This window comes from Bos javanicus, chromosome X (genome assembly GCF_032452875.1).
Source record: "Bos javanicus breed banteng chromosome X, ARS-OSU_banteng_1.0, whole genome shotgun sequence".
Lineage (NCBI taxonomy): Eukaryota > Metazoa > Chordata > Mammalia > Artiodactyla > Bovidae > Bos > Bos javanicus.
Genome location: NC_083897.1, coordinates 94,520,994 through 94,543,258, shown reverse-complemented (window position 1 = coordinate 94,543,258; position 22,265 = coordinate 94,520,994). Strand labels below are relative to the sequence as shown.

The window sequence follows — 22,265 nt, the reverse complement described above, 5'->3', positions numbered from 1 at the left end:
ATTCAATAAATGGAACTGAACTCCAGGTAAACACGCTCATAAGTGAAGCAAGCCATAGCCCACCCCTAACCAGTCCTTTTAGGAAGGGAAATATTGGCCAGTGATTAGACTCTCACACTTTCTGCAGCTCTGATACTCTCATGTTCTCTTGGGCTTTCTGGATGTCTCTACATTTTAAAAAGCCTTTTAGCCTCATTTGAGCCATTTGCCTAAACTGGGAGCCCTTAAATTCTGAGCTCACACACTCACAAAGAACATGCCAAGATCCCGTCCTCTTCCAGAAGAGTAGAGGCTGATCCGGGACGCTTGTCTAGACAACAATTGTGTGGCAGCCTGAGATGTCTGGTCCCAGCCTGCTTGTTGCACAGCACCTCTCACTAACTCCAGCACACAAACCATCCTCCAGCTGCCCCCACACCATGACACATCACACACCATTGTCCCAAAGCACCCGAACCTACCAAACATCTGTGCCTGAGTATGTGCTCCAACTATCTGCCACCTTGGGAATGTCTTCTTCCTTTCCCCACTGGTGCGTGTCCTCCTCATCCTGAAGACTGTGCTTCAGTGCCACAAGCTGACTGTGGCTCAGATTATGAACTCCTTATTGCCAAATTCAGACATAAATTGAAAAAAGTAGGGAACATCACTAGACCATTCAGGTATGACTTAAATCAAATCCCTTACATACAGTGGAAGTGACAAACAGATTTGAGGGACTAGATCTGATAGACAGAGTGCCTGAAGAACTATGAACAGAGGTTCATGACATTTTACAGGAGGCAGTGATCAAGGCTATACCCAAGGGAAAGAAATGCAAAAAAGGCAAAATGGTTGTCTGAGGAAACCTTGCAAATAGCTGAGAAAAGAAGAGAAGCTAAAGGCAGAGGAAAAAAGGAAAGATATACCTATCTGAATGCAGAGTTTCAAAGATGAGCAAGGAGATATAAGAAAGCCTTCCTCAGTGATCAATGCAAAGAAATAGAGGAAACAATGGAATGGGAAAGACTAGAGATCTCTTCAAGAAAATTAGAAAAACCAAGGGAACATTTCATGCAAAGATGGGCTCAATAAAGGACAGAAATGGTATGAAGCTAACAGAAGCGGACAATATTAAGAAGACAATACACAGAACTGTAGAAAAAAGATCAACATGACCCAGATAATCATGATGGTATGACCACTCACCTAGAGCCAGACATCCTGGAATGTGAAGTCAAGTGGGCCTTAGGAAGCATCACTATGAACAAAGCTAATGGAGGTGATGGAATTGCAATTGAGCTATTTCAAATCCTGAAAGATGATGCTGTGAAAGTGCTGCACTCAATATGCCAGCAAATTTGGAAACAGCAACAGAGGCCACAGGACTGGCAAAGGTCAGTTTTCATTCCATTCCCAAAGAAAGGCAATGCCAAAGAATGCTCAAACTACCACACAATTGCACTCATCTCACACGGTAGCAATGTAATGCTCAAAATTTTCCAAGCGAGGCTTCAACAGCATGTGAACCGAGAACTTCCAGATGTTCAAGCCGGAAAGATGTTCAACCTTCCACATGTAAAGCTGCCTTTAGGAAAGGCAGAGGAACCAGAGATCAAATTGCTAACATCGCCTGGAACATAGAAAATGCAAGAGACCTCCAGAAAAACATCTACTTCTGCTTTATTGGCTACTCCAAAACCTTTGGCTGTGTGGATCACAACAAACTGTGGAAAATCCTTAAAGAGATGGGAATACCAGACTGCCTTAGCTGCCTCCTGAGAAATCTGCATGCAGGTCAAGAAGCAAGAGTTAGAACTAGACATGGAACAACGGACTGGTTCCAAATGGGGAAAGGAGTATGCCAAGGCTGTACATTGTCACCCTGTTTATCTATCTTATATACAGACTACATCATGTGAAATGCCGGGCTGGATGAAGCACAGGCTGGAGTCAAGATTGCCAGGAGAAATATCAATAACCTCAGATACACAGATGACACCACCCTTATGGCAGAAAGTGAAGAGGAACTAAAGAGCCTCTTGATGAAAGTGAAGGGGAGTGAAAAAGCTGGCTTAAAACTCAACATTCAAAAAACTAAGATCATGGAATCCAGTCCCATTATTTCATGGCAAATAGATGGGGAAACAATGGAAACCCTGACAGACTTTATTTTCTTTGGCTCCAAAATCACTGCAGATGGTGACTGCAGCCATGAAATTAAAAGATGCTTGCTCCTTGAAGAAAAGCTATCACCAACCTAAATGGCATATTAAAAAAGGAGAGGTATGAATTGTGAATAATTTATACCTATGGGTTTCTGAAGCCACTTCTTTAAAAATAAAAATAAATAAAAAGCAGAGGTATTACTTTGCCAAAAAATGTCTGTCTAGTCAAAGCTATGGTTTTTCCAGTAGTCGTGTATGGATGTAAGAGTTGGACCATAAAGAAAGCTGAGCACTGAAGAACTGATGTTTTGAACTGTGGTGTTGGAGAAGACTCTCGAGAGTCCCTTCGACTGCAAGGACATCAAATCAGTCAATCATAAAGGAAATCAGTCCTGAATAATATTGGTGCTGAAGCTCCAATACTTTGGCCACCTGATGTGAAGCACTGACTCATTGGAAAATACCCTGATGCTGGGAAAGATTGAAGATGGCAGGAGAAGGGGACGACAGAGGATGAGATGGTTGAATGGCATCACTGACTTGACAGACATGAGTTGAGCAAGCTCTAGGAGTTGGTGTTGGAGAGGTAAGCCTGGCATATTGCAGTCCATGGGGTCGCAAAGAGTCGGACATGACTGAGCGGCTGAATTGAACTGATACTCCCATCCAGGGTGTGCTCTGATTCCTGCATCCCCAAAACAAGAACCCTTCAATCCACCTACCTACCATTTTGCTCGAGTATGCCTGCCTTTCAAAGCCCAACCCCCTCACTCCATGAACACCTAATCCGTTATGCCCACTACTGCCTGTGTTGGGAACCCTGAAGTGAATCACACACTGATCTTATTTACTGTCTCCAGGTGAAACAGAGACATGCAAGAATGACACAAGATGAGAAGTGCTTTGTCAATGACAGCTTAAGTATGATGGAAGCCATTGTGAGGGGTGAGGAGGTCAGAGAGTGCTCCCTGGAGGAAGTAAAGACATACTGTGGTCTTAAAGAATTCAAAGACATGTGCCAGGTTGGGAAGGACGCTCTCAGAGGCAAAGGCAATCTAGTAAACTGAGGGTTGCATGATACAAAGAATGGAGGTTGGAAAAATCCACGGGTGTGAAGGGAACTACAAGAGGATTGGAGCTCCTGAAGCGTTGATTTGAGGCTCATGGTATGTTCAGAGGTGAGCCTGAAGGCCATGAGTGCTGCAGGGGCTTGATAAGGAATATAAAATTTATGTTGAGAGGTTTGAGCCATCCAAGGGAATGAGTCCAGTGGTGAGTGGGTATGAATTTGTGGAGGGGGAACGAGTGAAGAGCATTGGACTGGAGAAGGACTTGTGGGGTCAGCAATGGAGATCCATGGGTTGAATCCAAGAGAGCTAGGGAGGTGACCCAAGCAGAACGTCTAGAGCCAGAAGAGCAGATCTAGGATGGCAGTTGCTAAAGCAGAGCTTCTCAGTCTAGCAGCTATTGACCTCCACAACCCTTGGGATATCCAGCCCCACCAACTGACATTGGGCTGTTCAGGGTTCTAAATGCCCACCACTTCCCCCATTGTGCTACACAAATGTAATCATTTTCTTTGCATGCCACGACTGACAAATATTAGGCAACACTGCTTATGGAACACGGGGAGAACATGGAGCTGAAGAAAGAGACTGAACCCTATGGGCCTGAGAGCCTGTAGGAGAATAAGGAGCTTTCGTCATCTCTGAATCCCAGGGGGACAAGATTCTTCTAAGGACCAGAAGTGATTGTCAATTGTGAACAACATCAGGCAGGTGCAGTCTGAGGAGAACTGAAGTACATGAAGTGAGTTTTCAAACCAACTAGTCATTGCTGCCTTTGGTGAGAGAAGGATCAGTGGTGAGGGTGGGAGCTAGGCTCCAGTAGGCAGCGGAGTAAACTGGAGGTGAGAAGACCGTTACAGCTGTGAGTTCGTTACCTCGGCATGCTACTGGGAAGAAAGGAGCTGGTTTGAAGTTTGTGTGGGATTGGGATGAATGGAGGTTGTCTTAGTGGATGGAAAAGACAGCAACATTTTTAAATTCTAAAGAAGACCCGGTCGGGTGCATGGGTGGGGTTGGAGAGTAGGAGTCTGGCTGGTGGAAGAGGTCCTGGAGGCTGGGCATGCATGGGGTCAGGGAAGGATTGTTTTGTCTTTCAGTAGAGGGATGAGGCATATAGGCATGTGGACCTTGTGCGAGAGGGGAGTGGGCAGTCCAAGGGACATGGCCTGGTGCCCTTACTGTTCTCCTGTGGAGGGAAGGGAGACGGTTCCTGAGAACAGCGTGGCATGATAGCTGAAGGGAGTGTGAGAGGTAATGCCGCTGGTTTATAAGATGTGAGGTGTGGCACCACCAGTGAACCTGGGTGCATGGAGAGGTAGGGATGTGATTTTCCCAGAAGCTCTCACCTACACACGTATGGGAAGAACATGGAAAGAGAGCTGGACTCTGCCTGTTGCTTGGGCAGTTGCAGGATGTTTGACTCAGGCTTTGGGGGACTGCTGTAGTGTGCAAGGGAAAGTGCCTACAACACCTAAACTTGTGCTTGTGAATTAATTAAAAGGCTGGCATGGAGGAGAAGAGCAAGATGTCCTCCCACCTTCCTTCCTTCTCTCCACTCCCAGCTCCCGCCCTCCAAGAGGGGGGAGATAGTGTGTCCAGCTTTGTGATCAGAGAATGCCTGAATGTCTGAGAGGAGAATAAGCTGGTTATCCTGGGGTAGAGCCTGCTGCAGGCTTCTGGGCAGCACAGACCCTCTGCAAGCCTATACTTGCTTAGGCTGAGCTGCACTGGTCCTGGGGGCCCTCCCAATTTCCCTCTCCTTTTCCCTCAGCTGTCCCAGGCCCCAGGCTCTGCAGAAAGAGAGATGGAGTGGGGGATGGGGGTCAGCAGCCAATCACATACCTGATAGCCCAAGGCATCTGCACCTGGTCTAACCAATCCCTTCTGAACAAACTGCTCACTCAGACTCCGCTCCCTCCTCCCCTCCCTGCTCTGCCCAGCAACAGCAGAAAGCAGGCTGAAGGAGGAGAGGGAGGCCCTGCAAACTCCCAGCCCCTGGCAGCAATGGAGCTGGGCCTCAGACTCACTCTATAGAGAGAGGCTGAAACAGTACTTACATTTCCTGGAACCCAGGCAAATCGTCCCTAGGGGCCCTCAAGACTGTGCAAGCCCAGCTCTCACAGACAGGAACTCACATATTACAGACATCCTGATCCTTGGAGCCTTTGGCCTCAAGCCAGTCTCATTCTCTCCACACTCAGGGGCAGGCCCTGGGCTGGCAGTCTGACCAGCAGAGATACATAGTTCTGGTGGAGGAGACGGACATTGAGCAAGCAATCCCACAAATGCCTATTTAATGGCAAGAGTGGTAAGGCCTAGGAAGGAAAAGAGTAGAGTTTTATGTAGCAAAATAAGAGAGGACTTGATTTAGATGCTTCACAGTTTTTGTTGATTTCACTTCTGTTTTCCTCAGATTTACAACGGCTATTTTATTTATGACTTTGCACCCAGAGGCCTTCCACCTGTTGGTAAAAATGTGGGGTTTGTTTTTGCCATGAGTGGCTCCATGTGTGGTACCAGGATGAAGCAGGTAACAGGGGCCCTGGGGGTCTTTTGTAGCTTTTGATTTAGAAAGCTCAGAAAGCAGAGTGCTGGAACAGTGGTTCCCTGAGACCGGACTCCCTGCCATCCCATCACCCTTTGACCTTATAGGCCTAGGCGTACCTTAGTGTCTTGGTTCCTTGTCAATCAGAACCCCCATAGACATGGAGCCACAGAACCCTAGGAATACTGAAACATAGGACCACAGGGCCTGAGCCCATCGATAGCCTCCACCACAAGCCTCCAGGTCTCATAAGGGCTCAGAGTTAAAGAGCCTTTGAGCTAGAGTACTCTGGCATCATAAAGGCTGAGTCAAAAATATTAAAACTTTGATCATTTTAGACTCTGAACTGTCAAGGGGCCACAGCTTTGTTTTCTTGTTTTTTGACTACATAGCCAAAAGAGTACTGTGCCCTGGGCTTATAATTCTTAGGAGCCATAGATATGGAGCCAAGTATGGCTAATATGCTGAAGATTCTAATGGGAAAAGTGGACAACATGCAAGAACATATTGGAAATTTAACCAGAGAGGTATACTCTAAGAAAATTTATAAGAATGCTAGAAATATAAAACACTGTAACAATAATGAAAAATGCTTTTTATGGCTCATCAGGGGAATGAACATTGCCAAAGAAAGAATCAGTGAACTTGAAGAATGAGAATAGAAACTTCCCAAACTGAAAAGCAAAGAGAATGAAAACAAAAATAGAAAACCAACAGAATATCCAAGAACTATGTACTTATACAAAAGTGTAATGTGTTTAATGGTATTCCCATAAGGAGAAGAAAGAAAGTTGCATAAGAAATATTTGAAGGAATAACAGGCACAGATTTTCCAAATAACAAATGACATCTATCAAATCAGAGATCCTAGAAGCTCAGAGCACACTAAGCAGGATAAATGCTAAAAGATGTGCATGGAGGCATATGCAGAAAATCAAAGACAAAGAGAAAATCCTGAAAAAGTCCAAAAGCCCACAGAAAATAATATCTTTCTTATAGAGGAACAAGGATAAGTATTACATTGAATTTCTCTTGAGAAACCATGCAAGGAAAAAGAGAGTATAGTGAAATATGTAAAGTGTTGAAGGAGAAAACCACCCAATTTGACAACAAAATTGCCCTTCCAAAATGATAAATAAAGACTTTATCAGCCAAACCAATATTGAGATAATTGTCACCAACCTGTCTTGCACAGCTAAGTTAAAAGAAGTTCTTCAGAGAGAAGGAAAATGAGATGGCTCAGATACTTGGATCTACATAAAGAAAGGAAGTTTGTTAGAGAAATAATAAATAAAGGTAAAATAATATATTTTATTTTTAAACTAATTGATCTAACAGATAACAATTTACTCAGAATAATTAGAGCAACTATGTATTCAGTGATTATAGCATATTGATAAGTGAAATTAATGATAGCAGTGGTATAAGGGACAAGAGAAAGGAATTGGACTACCCTGTCACAAGATACTTGAACTATGCATGAAGTCATAGAGTGTTATTTGAATGTGGACTTGGATTAACTGTAAAGGCATATTTTAAACTCTAGGGCAACCTCTAAGAAATTTTCTTAACGTAATGGATATGCTAAGAGACAAGAGAAAACAGGACCATATAAAACACTCAATTAAAATCAAAGAAGTCAGAAAAAAGAGTAGGAGACAAAGCAAAAAAGGGAAATGAAGAGAAAGCAGTTTTAAAATATAGCAAATATTAATCTAGCTATATCAGTAATCATTTTAATGATGACTTGTCTAAATATACCAGTTAAAAGATAGAAGCTGTCAGTGTCAATTAAAAGAAAACAAAACAAAAGAACCAACTATATGTTTTCTACTAGAAGCCCAGTTTAAATATAAAGACACAGATAGATTAAAAGTAACAGGATAGAACCATATGCTATGCTAACACTAACCCAAAGAAAGCTGAACAGCTATACTAATTTCAGACCAAGTACACTTCAGAGCAAGACAATTTTTAAGATTAAGAAGTGCATTATATTATGGAAAAAGGTTGAGTCTCCAAGAAGACATAATAATCTTTACTGTGTATTCAATTGAAATTACAGTGTCAAAATATATGTGGCAAAAATTAATAGAACCGCAAGAAGAAATAGAAAAATCATTAATATAGTTGGAGACTTCAATTTCCTTATATTAGAAATGGACATATCCAGCAGACAGAAAATACATAAGGACACTGTTGAATAGCACCATCAATTAATTGGATCTAACGGACATCTATACGATGCTTCATCCAACAATACACATTTGCCCCAAGCTCACATAGAACATTTGCCAAAATAGTCTACATTGTGGGTCATAAAACCCACCTTAACAAATTTAAAATAATATAAATCATACAAAGTATGCTCTCAGACTAAATGGAATAAAACTGGAAATCAGCAACAGAAAGACAGCTGGAAAATCTCCAAATAGTAGGAGATTAAGCAACATACTTCTAAAAACATAATCTGTCCCTGGATAGGAGATTCTTAGGAAACGCCATCCTTTATGTACAGTCCTCTCAATGGAAATAAGAATATGATGCTCAGCTTCTGATCCCAGAATGTGTGACCTATCCCATCTTATGGCAGGAAAACTTGTGACCTACTTAGGAGCACTCAAGGCATCTTCTATCAGTTTAAGATGTAGAGAGAAAGGCAAGCCACAAATGTTCTTCGTGTGGTTTCTAGAATCCACACCTATATAAAAGGTTATGCCTTAAATCACTGGATTTAACACCTCCAAAATACACATTTGAGGCCCTGGTCCATCAATGACTAGCCACAGCACTCTCTGAGCCTCAATGTCATCACTTGTAAAATGAGGATATTATTAGCACTTTGTTTATTGTGTTGCTGTGAAGATAAAATGAGCTTATGCATCTAAACTACAGTGCCAGGAACATAGCAAGTATCCTATAAATGATACCTAATACTAGAACCTACATACTATATTCCTTGAGTCTAGCCCTATACTAAATACATCATGGAGAAGGGAGCCAAGGGGAAGTAGCATTCTAAGCCCTGTTCTCAGAGGACACAATATCTGTATGGAGGATGAAAATATTCCACATAAGATAATCAGCAAATAGCCAGGGACAGAGAATGTCTGGGTGTGAAAGGCATGGATCAGAGTAGGCAATCAAGGAAGGGCTGCCCAGAGAAAGAGCAACTGAAGTAACTGTGAAGATATAAATAAAGAGCAAAGTTGTGGAGATGAAATGGAATCTAGGTTATCTGGGGGCTGGTGAGAAGACCAGCCTGGAAGAAACAGGTGGTAAGGTAGAAGAACAGATTAGAGAGAACTGCAACCAAAGCATGCAAAATCATTGACGTGTTAGTCATCAGTCATGTCTGACTTTTTGCAACCACTGTAGCCCACCAGGCCCCTCTATCCATTTAATTCTCCAGGCAAGAATAATGGAGTGGATAGTCATTCCCTTCTCCAGGGGATCCAACACTCTTAAACTTTAGGGCAGCCCTGGAATCATTGAATCTTGGGTCACGGGGTTCAGAAACCATAGGAACATGAATCCTAGTGCTCTGAAAGCACAGAGCTTGAACCTTCTAGACCACCACAGTCCAGTAGAACTTTTTTGATGATGGAAATGTTCTAAAAGTATGTACTTTTAGATGTACTAATTTACTGTTGAATACAGTAGCTGCTGTCCACATGTGGTTATTGAACTCTTGAAATGTAGCTACTGCAAGTGAAGAAACAGAATTTTGACTTTTTCTTCAATTTTAATTAATGTACAGTTCGTTAGTTAAATATACTCCAAAGGTAAACAGTAGTTAAATGCTGACAAATATCAGTCTAGTCAAAGCTATGGTTTTCCCACTAGTCATGTGTGGATGTGAGAGTTGGACCATAAAGAAGGCTGGGCACAGAAGAATTGATACTTTTGAACTGTGGTGTTGGAGAAGACTCTTGAGAGTCCCTTGGACTGCAAAGAGATCAAACCAGTCAATCCTAAAGGAAATTAACCCTGAATATTCACTGGAAAACTGGTGCTGAAGCTTCAATACTTTGGCCACCTGATGTGAAGAGCCAACTCATTAGAAAAGACCCTGATGCTGGGAGAGATTGAGAGCAGAAGGAGAAGGGGATGACAGAGGACGAGATGGTTGGATGGCATCACTGACTCAATGGACATGAGTTTGAGCAATCTCAGGGAGACGGTGATGGACAGGGAAGCCTGGCATGCTGCAGTCCATGGGGTCACAAAGAGTCAGATGTTACTGAGTGACTGAACAGCAACAACGTATGTTTACATTTAAATAACTACACGTGGCTAGCGGTTACCATTGGACAGTGCAGTTCTAGGCTTTGCGCCATTAGAGCCTATAGAGCATTTTGACTTAGGTCTTAGGACTTCTAGATTTACAGAGTGCTAGAATCAGAAAGGAGAAGGCAATAGCACCCCACTCCAGTACTCTTGCCTGGAAAATCCCATGAATGGAGGAGCCTGGTAGGCTGCAGTCCATGGGGTTGCAAAGAGTTGGACACGACTGAACGACTTCGCTTTCACTTTTCACTTTCATGCATTGGAGAAGGAAATGGCAACCCACTCCAGTGTTCTTGCCTGAAGAATCCCAGGGAGGGGGAGCCTGGTGGGCTGCCGTCTCTGGGGTCGCATAGAGTCGGACACGACTGAAGTGACTTAACAGCAGCAGCAGCAGAATCAGAAAATGTTAAAACCCTACAACACTTAGACTGCAGTACTTTGTATAGAAAGTGCCTTTCAGTCTTGAGCAAGACCTCAGGTCTTGGTCCATCTCCTTTACTTCGTCTATATCCTACAGACTAAAAAGGCAATGAATGTTATCCCTGGTAACCTGTGGGCCAGTGACTACTTCAACATCATCTCCTTTTCTTACACAGTTAGTGTCTGGAAAGCTGGAGGCTCCATCCAGGCCACCGTCCAGTATGTCCACAGTGCTAAGGACTACCTGGGCCATATGGAAGATGCTGGTTGTAAGTGTTAGACCTACCTACTCAAATCGGCAGACTCTGCTAACATGGGAAATTCTCCCATCATTCACCCATCGACTTTACCTCTCATAATGTCTGAAATATCACTTTTAAATTTTACACAAATATCTTCCTTCATCCTTTTGTGCTTCTTTGCCTAACAGAGCACAGCTTATTCTCCATGTATTTTAGGGCACATTCCTCTTTGGGGCTGAGTTTCCTCCTCCTTAAAGCATATACTCAGTTTGCTAAAACTTTCGTTTTGTATTTTATCAATAATCTAGATATTTATTTCTAAGTATTTTGAGTAAGTTTCTGCCCTGATTTTGGCTTTTGATCAATCCTCTCTCAGACAGTTACTGAAGAATCCCCCTCCTACCACCTCCTGACCACTCAGCCCCTTCTTCCCCTGTAGCATAGAGGTGGGGATGCTATCCTTGAGGAGCTGCCAATCTGACTAAAGAATGAGACATCCCCCCAGGAAACAGGCAAAGCAATCTGAGACAGGAAGTGATAAAAGCCAAGGACATGTGGGACCCACAGTCAGATCTCAGGGAGTTTGTGTGGGAGTGGGGAATTGGGAAGGATAAGCAGCGGAAACAGTCTGAGCAAAGATAAGGAGATGTGACTGAGCCTGGGAGGTTAACGAGGTGCTCAGTGTGTCTGGAATGGGGGTAGAAATTACTAGAAAAGGTAGTCTCACAGCCTGCTCTCCAATTAGAGACTGACATCAACATTGCTCTGCTGGCAGCTGCTTCAGTGCTAAAGCATAGCAACCAGGAGCTTGGGAGGAGCCCCAATGTGGGGGAGGATCCCTCTCATCATCTTCCTAACAGATGGGAGCCCACAGCTGGAGTGACAACTTCCAGTGTGATCCTCTCTAACATCCGTCAGGCACTGGGCAACAAAGTGACCCTTTTCAGCTTGGCCTTGGGGAATGATGCTGACTTCCCACTGCTGTGTTGTTTGTCCCTAGAGAACTGAGGAGCAGCCTGGCACATATATGAAGATACCAGTGCAGCCCCTACAGCCAGAGGCCTCTGTGAAGAGATTTCCATGTCTCTGCTGGCAGATGTGCATCTGGACTACCTGGGTGGCTTGACTGGGGCCTCTCCTTGGGCCCTTTTCCCCAACTACTTTGGTGGTTCAGGGCCTGTAGTGGCAGGCCAAGTGCAGCCAGGCAAGAAGGAACTACACATCCACCTGAAAGCCCATGGCCCCAAGGGTCAGCTTCTATGGCCTGCCACAGTGAAGTGGCCGCCAACAGCAGCCAAAAGGTCTTTGGTTTTCCAGAGGAGCCAGCCCCCAATGTAGCCCACTTCATACACTGCCTTTGGGCCTACATCACCATTAGAGAGCTACTGGAGGCATGCTTCCACGCTTGTGATGCCAGCACTCACCACATGCTGGCTGCCAAAGTCCTCAGTCTGTCCCTTTAACAAAATTTTGTCACACCTCTGACTTTACTGGTCGTGGCACAGCCCAAAAAAGCCAGTGAGAAAGCCAGGAAACAGACTTCTACCACAGATGGACCAGGCACCATCATGCCCTTAGTCATGGCCTAGGGGCAGGCACAACCCAACCAACCTAGTGCCCTTTGTTTCTCCCAAATAAAGGCTTGTGAAATCAAAGTTCTATTTATCCTCAACTACTCTTGTCTCTACAAAGAAGATGCCCAGTTCCAAGGAATTAAGGCCACTGGGTCGGAGCCCTAGTACCCCATACACCATTGCATACCCAATGCCCCAAATTCCAGCATAACAGGATTCTGGAACCTTGGTTCAGCCAAAATTTAGGACAAAATCTGCTGTCCTTGTGCTCTCAAATTTTGGTGCCCTATTGCTCCTTAAGTCCAGCACACCATTACATCAGAACCTCGGTACTGTATTAGCCATGAATTCAAGACACAAGTCCCACCTCTGAATTATAGCATTCTAGCCCCTCCCCAAACTGGCCTTATGAAACATGCTACTCTGCTGCATTCCAAACCTGGTGCTCCATTACAAACTAAATGAGATGCCTCATCACTCCCACAACCTGGGGGTACTTATACCACAATCAAAAAGCCTGTCGCAGCCCGGGCCTGAATTCTCCACACATCAGATCCTTATATACCCACCACACACCACAGCAAGGGTTCTTGCTCCTAAGACCCCAAACAACATGCCATATCCTAGACCTGGGATCCTCTTACCTAAGACCCCTAAAATTCCATCACCTCTTAAACCTAGTGCCCCACCTCACCAACCTTCCCTAGGTTTATCACTTTCCAATCTAGGACACCAACTCCTAATAAACCCAAAATCCCATTACCTTCCAGGCCTGCCAAGCTCAGGCCCCCACCTCCAGAGGCTTTGCATACTCCCAAGCACAGTCTCAAGTCCCACAAGTCCCAGCAGTACCATGACCATTTCTGCCCTTGGAGAATTCCTCACTACTCCTTTTCACCCCACCCTGCCCTCTCTGCTGCCCCCTGGAAGGCTCTGGCATCAGCATGACCTGTTGCCAGAGCCCCAAAGCACCACCTGTGTCTATGAACAAGAGGTCAAGCCACAAGGGAATAGAGAATAGAGACCACTAAGAACCAGAAGCCCGTACAGATTTTTATGATTTAAGCCACTTGCTTGCTTGCTTTGAGACTTTAAATGAGATACTTAACTTCTCTGGGCTTCAGCACATAGGCACAGAATTAGAGGCCCTGGGAGAGAAGAGATGTTAAGACTGAAAAAAACTGGTCAAGCTGTGGCTTTGACATTTGCTTTGTTGGACAAGAGAATTGCTTATACTTCACAAGCAGAGAAGGGATGTGGGGCTATAAATGGGAGCATCCCTGGGCAAGGTAGGTCTGATTCGTTGTTTTGTGCTCCATAAACACCCCTGTTTAATGAGAGGAATATAAAAAATGAGGAAGATGATGACAGTTGTCTTTAAATTTTCCAAAGGCTGTGAAATAATGTTTACATTTTTTTTATTTTTAATTGAAGAATAATTTCTTTACAGAATTTTGTTGTTTTCTGTCAAATCTCAACATGAATCAGCCATAGGTGTACATATATCCCCTCACTCTTGAACCTCCCTCCCATCTCCCTCCCCATCCCACCCCTCTAGGTTGATACAGAGCCCCTGTTTGAGTTCCCTGAGACATACAGCAAATTCCCATTGGCTATCTATTTTACATATGGTAATGTAAGTTTCCATGTTACTCTCCATACATCTCACCCTCTCCCCCACTTTCCCCATGTCCATAAGTCTGTTCTCTATGTCTGTTTCTCCATTGCTGCCCTGCAGATAAATTCTTCAGTACCATCTCTCTAGATTCCATATATATGCATTAGTGTATGATATTTATCTTTCTCTTTCTGACTTACTTCACTCTGTATAATAGGCTCTAGGTTCATCCACCTCATTAGAACTGACTCATATGCATTCCTTTTTATGGCTAAGTAATATTCCATTGTGTATATGTACCACAACTTCTTTATTCATTCATCTGTCAATGGACATCTAGGTTGCTTCCATGTTCTAGCTATTGTAAATAGTGCTGCAATGAACATTGGGGTACAAGTGTCTTTTTCAATTTTGGTTTCCTCAGGGTATATGCCTAGGAGTGGGATTGCTGATTCATATGGTGGTTTTATTTCTAGTTTTTTACATTTTTTAGCTCTTCCTATGTACAGGTACTGATCTACATACCGTACTTGTAGTCTTCATTTAATCCTCACCAAAAGCCTCTTATTATCTGGATTTTACTCATGGGGAAACTGAAGCACAGAGAAGTGACACCACTTCACACCACTAGTAAGAGATTTGAACCTACACACTTTGGTCCCATGATGAATGTGATTCACTACTTCATTATTCACCTTGCTGAGAGGAGTGACATTTCCTGGGTGATGTTATAGGGCAGGATTAGAACAAGTTGGTGGTGACAATAATTCACAGGGATATAAATTTGGGCATGACATTCTTGACATACCCCTCTCCTTCACCATCCTCCCTCCCAATATCCCATCCATCTTCAATACCTGACACAGTTATCTCTGTTTGTCAAATGCACCCACTTCTCACTACCCCAACTGTCACTATCTTAGGGCAGACTACCATTGTGCTTCACCTAGAAAACTGTTCCAGACTCATCACTGGTTTTCCTTCTTCCCTTTTTGAGATATTCTCTTGGACATTCTTCCCTAGCAAAGGGATCATTTAAAAACATATATCACTTCATGTCTCTTCCCTACTTAACTCCCCTCAAGGGTTTCCTATTGCACTTATCATTTCTTATCATACTTTTTAGAGTAAAGTTCAAAGTCCTTTTAATGAGCTCCAAGTCCCTGCATGACCTGCCTTATATCCCATACCTCTCTGACCTCACCTTCTCCCACTCACCCTCTGAACTCAGGCCACACTGGCCTCCTGTTCCACCAATAGGCCCTACCCTCTCCCCTGCCTCCACACAGGGACCTCTTCCAAGCTGTTCCCCCTGCTTGAAAATTGCTCTGACCTGCTTTGCCCTGCTCCTGCCTACCACCCTCATTTCTTCCATTGTCACTCAAGCTCCAGATCATGCATTAAATCTCAACTCAGATGTCCTTCTTACCTCTTACTACTGCTTCAAACTATGTTGAGTACCTGCAACTCTCTCGGTCAATCTATTCTTTTTTTCTTATAGCATTTGTCACAATTGGTAATTATAATTTCATTCATGCCTGCCTTCCCAACTTAAATATGAGCTTCACCACATCAGAAATCATGACTGACTTTTTCACCACCATGTTCCTGATACTTAAACAGCACGTGAATGAATAAATAAATGATCAAGTGAATGCATGTCATAAATGTTATACTGCTGCTGCTGCTGCTGCTGCTGCTAAGTCACTTTAGTCGTGTCCGACTCTGTGCGACCCCATAGACGGCAGCCCACCAGGCTCAGAATTTTGAATGTAACTGAGCTTGCACTCATCTCACATGCTAGTAAAGTAATGCTCAAAATTCTCCAAGACAGGCTTCAGCAATATGTGAACAGTGAACTTCCTGATGTTCAAGCTGGTTTTAGAAAAGACAGAGGAACCAGAGATCAAATTGCCAACATCCGCTGGATCATGGAAAAAGCAAGAGAGTTCCAGAAAAACATCTATTTCTGCTTTATTGACTATGCCAAAGCCCTTGACTGTGTGGATCACAATAAACTGTGGAAAATTCTGAAAGAGATGGGAATACCAGACCACCTGATCTGCCTCTTGAGAAATCTGTATGCAGGTCAGGAAGCAACACTTAGAACTGGACATGGAACAACAGAATGGTTCCAAATAGGAAAAGGAGTACGTCAAGGCTGTATATTGTCACCCTGCTTATTGAACTTATATGCAGAGTACATCATGAGAAACGCTGGACTGGAAGAAACACAAGCTGGAATCAAGATTGCCGGGAGAAATATCAATAACCTCAGATATGCAGATGACACCACCCTTATGGCAGAAAGTGAAGAGGAACTAAAAAGCCTCTTGATGAAAGTGAAAGAGGAGAGTGAAAAAGTTGGCTTAAAGCTCAACATTCAGAAAACAAAGATCATGGCATCCAGTCCCATCACTTCATGGGAAATAGATGGGGAAACAGTGCCAGACTTTATTTTTCTGGGCTCCAAAATCACTGCAGATGGTGACTGCAGCCACGAAATTAAAAAACGCTTACTCCTTGGAAGGAAAGTTATGTCCAACATAGATAGCATATTCAAAAGCAGAGACATTACTTTGCCAACAAAGTTCCGTCTAGTCAAGGCTATGGTTTTTCCAGTGGTCATGTATGGATGTGAGAGTTGGACTGTGAAGAAGGCTGAGCGCTGAAGAATTGATGCTTTTGAACTGTGGTGTTGGAGAAGACTCTTGAGAGTCCCTTGGACTGCAAGGAGATCCAACCAGTCCATTCTGAAGGAGATCAGCACTGGGATTTCTTTGCAAGGAATGATGCTAAAGCTGAAACTCCAGTACTTTGGCCACCTCATGGGAAGAGTTGACTCATTGGAAAAGACTCTGATACTGGGAGGGATTGGGGCCAGGAGGAGAAGGGGACGACGACAGAGAATGAGATGGCTGGATGGCATCACTGACTCGATGGACATGAGTCTGAGTGAACTCAGGGAGTTCGTGATGGACAGGGAGGCATGGCGTGCTGTGGTTCATGGGATCACAAAGAGTCGGACATGACTGAGTGACTGAGCTTGAAAAACTAAGATGCCATGGGGAGCATAAGGTCTCAGTCTTGGCAATGTTCAAGGTCAGATTGGGAAGCCAATGAAGACTCTCCTAATCAGAAGGAAGGTATGCCTTTTGGTGGGCTGGAGACCTCTTTGCCCTCAGAGTGTGAAGGATTTCTCCTATTTCTTTTACACTTGGCAGGGAATCTTCATTGGGACAGCAACTCTGAAGAGATCTGTGGGGGAGATGGAGGCAGCATGAAATCTCAGGAAAGTTCTGCAGTACTAGCGAAAGGTGAACAAAGAGCTCCGCTGACAAAGACCCCCAAGCTTTCATTTCCACTTATGTTAATAATATATAACAAAGTTCTAGAAATCTGCAGTAAGAAAAATGAGGACAATCCAATTGAAAATTGACTTAAAACCAGCACTTCAAAACAGAACAAATGTTCAACTTCTTAAGTCATAATGAAAATGCAAATTAAAATATTAACGGGACTTCCCTGGTGGCACAGTGGATAGGAATCTGCCTAACAATGCAGGAGACAGCAGTTCGATCCCCGGTTTGGGAAGATCCCACATGTTGTGGGGCAATTAAGCCCATGTGTCACAACTACTGAGCCCACACTCTAGAGCCCACATGCTGCAACTACTAAAGCTCACTCACTCTAGAGTCCATGCTCTGCAACAAGAGAAGCCATCACAATGAGAAACCCATGCAGCACAAGTAAGAGTAGCCCCCACAACTAAAGAAAGCCTACACACAGCAAGGAAAAGCCCCAGGTGCTTCAACGAAGACCCAGTGCAGCCAAAAATAAATCAATAAAATTTTAAAATAGCATTTGAGCTGACCTAGAAGAATGACTAGAAATTGATTATTACTAGTTAAAAGAACGAGAGCACTCCAAGTAGCAGGAGAAATAGAAACAGTGGGGTCACTAGCAAGATAAGGCAAGGTACCCATAAGAATATTCAGTTCAGTTAGGCTGGAGCATACAGAGAAGAGTGGAGAGCTAGGCAGGGACTAGATATCAGAAAAGACTTAAGTACTGAGCTCAGGAATTTGGGGTGACTCAGAGGCCAGGGGGCCACAGAGTTACTAGGAATGTAATAATCAGTCTCCTATCAACACAGTCCTCCTATCTTTTGCAGGCATGTTGCCAAGCATCTTCACTTTCTCATCCTTAGATAAGCCAGCCACCCTTGCTGACTTGAGTATAGGACAGCTTGTGCACTGGGACTGGGGCTGGACTGTCTCTCTGGGGAGATAAACATGGCCTCCTATCTTCCCCTACTCTCTCTTTCCCTCTCCTCATCTCCCATACCTTCTAAGGCTATAACTACAGAGTTGTGCCTCCTGCCTTGCAATAAATGGGACCCCCCTTTGTGATCCACATCCCACACTCAGAAGAGAAGATCTTCTTCACACTGGATGAGCATCCAGGAGAACTACTACAACTCATAGATGACCCAAAGGCAGGGGAGAGCACCAAAGACTCTATCTCATAATAACTCCACAGCCAAATACACACGTCAACACCTCCAGACATTTGTGGACTAATACAAACACATAACAGTGCACCTCACAAACACACAAGTGCATATTCAGACACATTAAAACACAAATACACTCTAACACCAAGACACTCATAGATACACATACACATACCAGGGCATACAGTAAACTCACAAAAACACACACCCAGGGACATATATTTTGACACTTTCCACACCTACAAATAGTAACATACAAATATGCATCTAGACACATATTGATGCATAATACATGCCCAGATATACACAATGACACATTTATCAACATACATACACTGATAACCCCAGATTCATCCCAATTCACAAGAATTTAACACACACAGGCACACACACTCTGCTACTCTAGATACATAAAACACACCAATGCACACAAATTCCATGATACACAGACAGATGCATACTCAGTAACACCCCAAGATACATAATATTTACCAACACACAACCAGACACACACGACATAAACTATTCACCAAGATTTATAACACTAAGATATCCAGCATGAGTCCCAAGTCTATTCAGTCGTGTCCAATTCTTTGCGACCCTATGAACTATAGCCCACCAGGCTCCTCTGTCCATGGAATTCCCAAAGCAAGAATGCTGGAGTGAGTTGCCATTTCCTCCTCCAGGGAATCTTCCCAGGGATCGAACCCCAGTCTATTATGTCTCCTGCATTGGCAGGTAAGTTCTTTACCACTAGTGCCACCTAGGAAGCCCAGAAACACATATCCAGAGACGTATATAAACATACAACCAAAAAAATATACATTCTACCATAACATTTTTCCCAAATATACAGATGCACTGATATGCCCAGAGATATTCAGATGAATGGAACTAAACCACACATTTACACATTCAGAGGCAAACACACATGCAAACAGCCCCACTGGGGTAAGCATGCACACATATACATACATGCTCACACACTGCACAGGAAGGAGCAGCTGGATAGGCTATGGTAGAAGCACTATCCTCAGGAGCTAGCATTCTAACCACAAATCTGCACCACTTCATCTGAATTTCAGGTACTGAGACTTCACCCTTCTTGTGCTATGGGTGACCATGTGAATGACCATGTGAAACCCTGTGCTCCTGGTAAGCATTCTTCTCCCCGCAGGGCTGCATGTGAGTAGACAGCTTCTTGGGACACCATCAAGGCCAGGGCACAAGGACCAGATCTGTACCTACTTCCAGGTAGGTCTGTAGGCCTGTACCAACCCTGTGTTGGCCCTGTAGACCCCTGTATACCCTGGGCCTACACTGTTTCCATTACCCACATTTCCATATCTGTTCAAGGTAAGGGTACCTTGCTTCTGTCCTGGGACCAGCCTGCACTACTGAAAAGGCCTTAGCTGGAGCTCCAGTGTGACTGCTGCAGCATGTGAAACCCTCTACGTTGGGCCTTACCTTGAATTCCTAGGTCTCCAGCACCACTACCAGAACCCCAGCATCCTGCAACTACCACACCTGGGGTTCTATGTGGTCAGTGGCTCAAGTCTCAGCCCCTTGGCCCATGGCCTACTGGCTAAGTGTTACTGAGGCTGATAGTGGCCAGGGAGCACCAGTCCCAAGAGAAACTCTGCCACAATGAAAGGTCAGTTAGCCCCCAGCATCTTGACCCTCAAACCACAAAGAAGAATCAGAACCAAGCTCTGCCCTTGGAGAGCTCCTGATCTAAGAAGAAGACAGACCCAGACATGGATAGTGATCCCAGTGAGTATCAGTGCTAGACAGAAAGCAGTCCAAAGAGCTGGAGGAATCCAGGGTGAGGCACCTTGCCCAGCCTTGGAGCTCAAGAAAGATCTCCTGTAGGAGAGAGACCCACACTGAGTATGGAAAGCTGAGCAAATGTGTAGAGGAAAAGAAAGGAGATTGGAGGAGATGGAGCTGGAGTAGTCAGACCAGAGTGCCCGCATGAAGAATTTGACTTTTCCTGAAGACAATAGGAGTCATGAAAAGACATAGGCAGGAGAAAGTGAAAGTGAAAGTTGCTCAGTTGTGTTGGACTCTGAGACCCCATGGACTGTTGCCCATCAGGCTCCTCTGTCCATAGAATTCTCCAGGCAAGAATACTGAAGTGGGTACCCATTCTCTTCTCCAGGTGATCTTCCCGACCCAGGGACTGAGCCTGCATCTCTGCATTGCACACAGATTATTTACTGTCTGAGCCATCAGGAAAGCAGGAGAAAGATACAGTCAGATCTGAGTATTACAAAGATCCCTCTGGATGTAAAGGGGTTTTGCAGGAAGCCAGACTGTAGGTCAGGAAACACTAGCAGAACCTGAGGCCGAGACCCCCACCAAAGAATTTGGGCAGTGTTGATGGATTGAACAGATATTTTTACTTCCTTTGAACCTCCTCACTTCTCTAATCTAACTTGTCATCTCCTTCAAGCCAGACTATACCCTATCTGCTGCCATCTCATCCACTTTGGCCCTCTACTTTCATGCTACACTCCTGTCCCATCTGACTCCTCCACAAATCACACAATGCTCAGTCTCTTCCCTCCTCCAGGCCTTTGCTGCCTCTTCTCCCTCCTACTTTTCTTTCAAGGTTCCCTGCTTTAGGATCCTCTCAGAACTATCAGTGGGACTCAGGACACTGATCTGACTGGATTTCCATCTCTCTCCCTCAGGACAGTTCCAGCATGCAGACATCAAGCTGGTGGCAGGGCTTATGGGGCCAAATCTGAGAAGGCACCAGGGCCCAGATGTGCCTGTGGTCATAGGCAAGAAGCTGCTGAAGGATTCACCAAGACTGTTGCCCCACTGAGCTTCCTACTGGCTGGTGGGATGCTCTCATGTACGGTGGTTTCTGGGCCAACCCTACATTGCTTATGTCCTGTGATGGTCCCTGAACCCCACAGCCAAGAGACCTGATGACTCAGAGGCCAGGGCAAAGGGTTGACCAGGAACAAAGCCCTGAGGACATGAAAACACACAGGGACACACACATTAACACAGGCACTAAGTGGTACATTCACCAGAACACATACACAAAGATATGCAGATCTATGGAACTAGAGGCTTTGAGACTCCTGCCTCCTCACAGTCCTTACTGTCTCCAGTCTCTACCCTTTTTAATCCATAGTCCAGAGCAACCTTAGAAGTGACTTCTTTAAAACAAAAACCTGAAGCACCAGTACTCCTCACAACCTTCTCTGGCTCCCATGGCTTATTTAAAGCTCTTACAGTTCCCCTAGGGTTTCCCAAGTGACTCAGTGGTAAAGAATCTGACTGCCAAGGCAGAAGATGCAGAAGATGTGGATTCAGTCCCTGGGTCAGGAAGATCCTTTAGAAGAGGAAATGGCAACCCACTCCAGTATTCCTGCTGGGAGAATCCCATGGGCAGAGGAGCCCATGGGCTACAGTCCATAGGGTCACAAAGACTCAGACATGACTGAGCGACTATGCATGCACACAAACATGCCCACCAATCAGCCCTTGTATGTGCTTTTCCTTCTATGTGGGATTCCCTTCCTTGGCTTCATTCAGGTAAATGTTACACATTCTTCAAGTCTTAGTTGTCACTTCCTCTAGGAAGTCTTCCCTGACCCCTCCCATAGATTGAGTTTGGTCCCCTGTGTTCCCACAGCCCACCCCCATTCCATTCAAATTCATCTTTTATACTATGTACTTACTTGTACATACTGTGTGCATACTATTTACTTGTCTGGATCCCTTACTTAGGCTGTGAGCTACTTGAGAGCAAGGACCTTTTCTAAATCATCTATGTATCCCCAGTTCTTAGCACTTAGTAGGTGCTTAGTAAATATTTGCTGAATA

The 22,265-nt window shown here is 44.4% G+C and overlaps 1 protein-coding gene across 1 annotated transcript in view; it reads left to right on the top strand.

Moving 5' to 3' along the window:
- The window catches only part of ITIH6 (inter-alpha-trypsin inhibitor heavy chain family member 6), a 34,556-nt gene extending 13,229 nt beyond the window's left edge, over positions 1 to 21,327 (top strand). The window contains 19 exon segments of the mRNA XM_061408799.1: positions 5,628 to 5,744; positions 10,567 to 10,738; positions 11,457 to 11,539; positions 11,541 to 11,574; positions 11,577 to 11,969; positions 11,972 to 12,283; positions 12,286 to 12,318; positions 12,321 to 12,635; positions 12,638 to 12,771; positions 12,773 to 13,007; positions 13,010 to 13,097; positions 13,099 to 13,262; positions 16,963 to 17,220; positions 18,078 to 18,117; positions 18,299 to 18,411; positions 19,597 to 19,677; positions 19,716 to 19,843; positions 19,845 to 20,010; positions 21,116 to 21,327. Of these exon segments, the coding sequence (XP_061264783.1) occupies positions 5,628 to 5,744; positions 10,567 to 10,738; positions 11,457 to 11,539; positions 11,541 to 11,574; positions 11,577 to 11,969; positions 11,972 to 12,283; positions 12,286 to 12,318; positions 12,321 to 12,635; positions 12,638 to 12,771; positions 12,773 to 13,007; positions 13,010 to 13,097; positions 13,099 to 13,262; positions 16,963 to 17,220; positions 18,078 to 18,117; positions 18,299 to 18,411; positions 19,597 to 19,677; positions 19,716 to 19,843; positions 19,845 to 20,010; positions 21,116 to 21,327 (3,078 nt within the window).
- Positions 21,328 to 22,265: the final 938 nt, after the last annotated feature.